At 28.5% G+C, this 6,000-nt stretch overlaps 1 protein-coding gene across 4 annotated transcripts in view; it reads left to right on the top strand.

Annotated features, from left to right (window-relative positions):
- Positions 1-577: 577 nt before the first annotated feature.
- Positions 578-6,000, top strand: part of LOC145108050 (ABC transporter G family member 29-like) — a 29,027-nt gene continuing 23,604 nt past the window's right edge. For 3 of the 4 annotated variants that reach the window (XM_079045040.1, XM_079045042.1, XM_079045039.1), the window contains exons 1-2: positions 578-1,030; positions 1,620-1,829. In XM_079045040.1, coding sequence (XP_078901166.1) covers positions 633-1,030; positions 1,620-1,829 — 608 coding nt within the window. In that variant the 5' untranslated portion in view covers positions 578-632. The remainder of the gene's footprint in view (positions 1,031-1,619; positions 1,830-6,000) is intronic. The other variant, XM_079045043.1, reaches the window with a different exon arrangement.

The raw sequence follows: 6,000 nt of genomic DNA, 5'->3' as shown, positions 1-6,000 counted from the left end.
ATACAACTATCATAAACTAATCATGTAGCAAACACTCATTTGCTTCTTGACTACCTCAATTGACAATAGCTCTTCTATGTGTAACATGCATAGACTCTTCATTGGCAACATTTGTAACAACATTAAAGAGTGTTGTGTCAAACTCTCCGTCTTCTGAATCATATTCTTCTGAAAATTCCATAAATTTCATGTTTATAGTGTTAGAAATGTTAAAAGATGTTGTGTGTGAAATTGAATTGGTATATATAGAAAAGATGGGTATGCATAATAAATTTGATTTTTTAAAAAAAAAAAAATATGCAACACCTGTTGCTTTGAAAATCAGCCAAAAACCAACCATTGGTTCGTGACCCACGTCCCACGGTGCCACTCTCCACGAAAGGCTACGGTTGTGGCACTGATGCCACATAAGGCACGGATTGCTCCGTGAAGAGTATATATTCCATAGGGCCATAACAAACGACTTTTTCCAAATCATAGGGACCAAACGTGAACTTTTGTGTTTTTTTTTTTTATTGTTCGTTCAAAAAGTATCAAGATTCCCTGGAAATGGGTTGTATAAACTTCCAATCCCTGGACCTGTATTTAAGCAAGAACCCTAGTGGGATTATTAACAGATTGAAGTTTCAAAAATGGATGAAAAGGGGAAGTCAAGTGTGAGCGAGAGTCTGGCGAGAAGCATAAGTAGGGGTATCAGCATGGCTTCCCCGGGTTGGCGGATTGAAGATGTGTTTTCCCCTGGTAGAGGTGGTAGTCATGACGGACGGACAAGTCGTAATTCCAAGGAAGACGAAGAGGCCTTGCGATGGGCTGCACTGGAGAAACTTCCTACTTACAGTCGGGTACGAACCACCATCTTCAAGTCATATAGTCCGTTAGGTCAGCAGCAAAAGCATTCTGATAATCAGATGTTGTTGGATGTAAGAGCGCTTGACTCAAATGCTCGACAGAAATTTATAGACAAGATTTTTATGGACCCTGAAGAAGATAACGATAAGTTCTTGAAGAAGTTCAGAGATCGGGTTGACAAGTAAGTCCTTCTGATCCATCATCGAAATTTAACTGCCCTATTTTTCTTTTTTGCTTTCATGTCTACCAAAATTCATGTATAGTCGGATCTCCTGGTTTGATATGAAAATATATATCCATTAAAAGTTCAATACATTCGGTTTCTAATTGTTGCTTACTATGATGAAATGGGTACCGAGAAGGCTAGGAGTTTTTCTAAAATAGTTAGGCAAAAAAAGACAACTTATATTCATCGATCTATATTGTAGTCATATGTAAATTGAATATATTTATACCATTTATCAATGTTTTTATTTATCAAATTATATATTTTTATGTTTTTATACGGGTCATCGGTAGAGAATAGCAATGTTAAACTCCTCATTCAGAAGGTCATGCATGGTTCGAACCTCGAAAACTGGGGACAGTAGTAGGTTGTATGGACAACCCATGTTTTATATAGGAGCGTACAAAATTGGCTTTTTTTTATGGGTATACGATGATACTACAAAATTTAAGTTGCAATTATCGACAAGGTTGGGTCAATATTACAAGTGTTTAAGCCAACATCTGGTTAGTAATTAAAATATTGTTATATTGGCTAATCTTAGGGCTGGAATCACACTTCCAACGGTTGAAGTTCGGTTTCAAAATTTGTCTATAGAAGCTGATTGCCATGTCGGAGATAGAGCACTCCAAACGCTGATAAATTCTGCCAGAAATATTGTTGAATCCTTTTTCGCTATTGTCGGGATCAATTTTTCCCAAAAGGCTAAACTTCATATTCTTAAAGATGCATCCGGAGTTATCAGACCATCAAGGTATATACTTTCCAACATCTGATAGCATGACTATTATTCTAACTAGTAAAGAACCCACGGCTACGCCGCTTTTGGGGTAATATGGGAAAAATCGGCAAATTTTAAAACATATGTGCTAAAATTGTAAATCGCCACAAATAGGGGAGAAAGTCGACAACCCCTAAAATTAGATGTCAAAAGTGTACAACGAAAAGAAGAGGCATTGGTGGAGAAAATCCAAAAATGATGTGGCAATAATGTTAAAGTTATTAAAGTTGGGAAAATATGGTGGCAAAATTTTAAAGGAGGTTTTCTGTGTTTTTTATGTCAAAATGTAAAAATTTTGACTATAAGGACGAAAAGTGTCAAATTCATTAAAGATTTGCGGGAAAAACACCAAAATTTAAAACTTTTGACTGTAAGGACTAAAAGTGTCAAAGTCATTAAAGATTTGTGGCAAAAACCTCAAGGCACATTAATCAAAAGGCAAAAATGTAAAAATTTTGACTTTAGGGACTAAAAGTGTTAAATTCAGCAAACTTTTGTGGCAAAAACCTAAAACGTAAAAAAGTACTATTCCTAAACTCCTTTAGATTTAATATATATATATATATATATATATATATATATATATATATATATATATATATATATATATATATATATATATATATATATATATATATATATAATTATAAATTGGAAAAAACCGGTATACATAGAAAATAAACACTGTTTTTGTTTTTTTTGTTTTTTTTTTTCCAAAATAATAATTATATGAAATCTCTTACAAGAATCTAGTATTACCCTTTTAAACAAAAATAATAACATATCATTTTAATTGACATTGTGCAAGAAATTTTAAAATTAGAGGATGCATATAAAATAACAACTCATCACTTAATGGTGTATCTGGCCTAATCATTGAGTATCTTTCTAATAATTCGTTGAAATAGGTTTACACAAAAAAATAATAATAATAACTATATATTTAATGGTTAATTAATGTCATGACATAACTTATATATTATATATTTTCAAGATTAAACCTTAATTATTATCTTTTTCCATAAAAGATCTTATTATTATTATTATTATTATTATTATCATCATCATCATCATCATCATCATCATCATCATCATCATCATCATCATCATCATCATCATCATCATCATCATCATCTAGCAATTTCATAAATAATCTTTCGATTTTATATACATTTTATAGAAAAAACACAAACCTTTTTTATAAAAAAAACTCTCAACATTCAAACCCCAACCCCACCCCCCCCCCCCCCCCCACACACACACACAAAATAATAATAATAATAATAATAATAATAAAAAATAAATAACATCACATATGACATTTTTAATTTTAACTTTTATGTTTTCCCGATTAAAAAAATTTCAATTTTTAAAATGATTTGATTTATGATAATGACATTAAATTCCTTTAAGACTCATTTTTTGTTTCTATTTGAATATACTTTTTTGTTTTGATTTATAATTCTCACATTTTTTTGTTGTTTTTATAGGGCTTTTAATGGTTTTCATCGTTATAATCCGAAATAAAAAAAACAATTAGTATATTCGAAACCTATTCAATTCAGAAAAATAAAAACCATATTAACTTTTTTGGACAAAGAATTGTGTTTTAATCCAAAATAAGACTACAAGGTGTTTTTATGGTATTAACTTTATATTTAGATAATGTGTCGTTGTTTATTCAAAATTATATTATGCATAGAATATGTACAAAAACTTGTATTGTCTTTATATATAGTATCCCTTCACCAAATTATATATCATCAAGTGGCATATTGGTCGGATATATTTTTTTAATGTTGTTATATAATATGGTACTCTTGACTTCTTATGCATGTGCAATTTAACAACTCAGAAATTTTTATCGTTTGATGCTAGTAGCTATAACTACGGACAACTTAAAATATTCTTCTTAACCGTATTAATAAGTTCTCAAGTTTCTTTATCTTTTTTTAATCATGGATTACATCGGCTCTTTATTTATTTCTACCAAATAACTTGATATTATACAAGTATAACCTTACTAATCTAAAAATAAAGATTCACTATACAAGAATTCGTTAAAAACTCATTATGTTGTAAAATCTCAAGACCCCATATGAAAATCTAAATCTAAATTATTTTTATATTTTTCCTTGTAATTAAGAGACCTCATAAGCATACCTCTACCTACATACATACATACACACATGGTTCTTTCTCTCTCTCTCTCTCTCTCTCTCTCTCTCTCTCTCTCTCTCTATATATATATATATATATATATATATATATATATATATATATATATATATATATATATATATATATATATATATATATATATATAGAGAGAGAGAGAGAGAGAGAGATAAGTTATTTGAGAACCAATATTTGAATGATAACATCAGAACTTTTAATTGGACCAACATTTTACCAAGCCAACCTCACCATTAGTGTCTAGATATTGCCCCTAAGCCGTATATAGGTTCAAAAAAAGTTTTGACATAATTTTTTTCTAAATGTGTATATATGTAAACATGAATGTGCATATATATATATATATATATATATATTGCACAGTTTGTATTATTTAATTTTTTTTTAATTTTTCTTTAAAATCTACAAATCCATAGGACTCTAATTTAAGCATTTAATAGACTTACAACTTGAAAACGTTAAAAAACACAAAATAAATTGAAATCTATAACTGTACATATATGTACATTTGCTTAGACACAACATTTAGATGGAGTCCAATAGTGGTGTCGGTTTCGAAAAATGGTTGACGAATTCGAAGTTCTCAAGCAAATATTGGTTATTAAAAAAATCATATATATATATATATATATATATATATATATATATATATATAGGCTTAGGTTATTCTATTTAAATTAATTATTGTGTTATTGTATGCATAAATGTGGACCAATCATTTTACTTATTTTAAGAAAGTGATTAATACATATTATTTAATCAAAGATAATTGAAAAATACCATCTAATTTCATTCTAAGGGTATTTTAGACAATTGAGATAAATTTAAAAAAGGAAAATTCCATATTTTTTGGGATAATTAACTCTCTTGATTTTAAAATTCTAATTTTTTTAATTACTTTAATTTTAATTATAACGTAATTTTTATAATTAAAATTCCGATTTTATGAATTATAAGGTTTTTAATTCGGACATTCTGACAGAATTTGTTTGAGTATGTTCAAAAAGAAAAATATTGTAGAACCATAAAATAATAAAAATATTCTTGAACATATTTCTTGTAGAATAATAAATTCTCGAACCAGTAATTGCAGAATTAAAACAAAAATTATATTAATTCTTATAGAATACATGTAACAATTGCTAAGAATTACATTTATTGTTAAAGGATAAAACTAAAAAACTTTCAAATCGGGAAAAAACATCAAAATCTAACAAATACACTAATTTATTCTAAAAGAATAATGTTACTAAGAGGCGTCGTTCAAATTTCGTGGTCCGTTCTTCAAGCATCAGCTTCTGTGGAAACAAATTCAATGAATAAATTAGTGAGAAAATATTCATATTCCAATCCAGCATAATTGGAATTCATGATTCCATTATGATAGAATTGGAATTCATTTACCAATAATTATATTAATTCGGTGCATTCTAACAGAATATGTTCATGATTATCATAAAAACATTCTTTTCTGATAGAAATACTATAAACGAATATTATCAAAATTAGTAATTTGGTATTCTCTTTATTAAAAAAAAAGATTAATAACACAAACACATAATTCAAAACAAATTGATCTTAATGTTCAATATCGAATAAGAACTATTATCAATTTATCATAGCATCTGAATCATTTCAGATTGAAATTACGATGTCAATCATAATGAGTAAACATGTAAACATGCAGATGTATAACCAGTAATGACTTGATGAAAGTAGTATACCATAACTCCTAAGTGTCCGATCGTCTTTGAGAACTGAGAAGGCGACCTATATAGATCTTACTACAACAAAACAGGTATAAATATGATATCAAATGAAATTCATCCCCCCACAAAAATGCAAACAAAAATCTTCCAAATAGCCATTAAGACTGGCATATTATTATTTAATCCAAAAGGATCACACAACAAAGTAGACCCATTAGGCAATCACTCACCTTACTCTA

Source organism: Lactuca virosa, chromosome 4, assembly GCF_052849685.1.
Source record: "Lactuca virosa cultivar CGN04683 chromosome 4, Lactuca_virosa_CGN04683_v6, whole genome shotgun sequence".
Lineage (NCBI taxonomy): Eukaryota > Viridiplantae > Streptophyta > Magnoliopsida > Asterales > Asteraceae > Lactuca > Lactuca virosa.
Note: the sequence above shows the minus strand (reverse complement) of the source record. Positions and strands in the feature narration are given on the sequence as shown.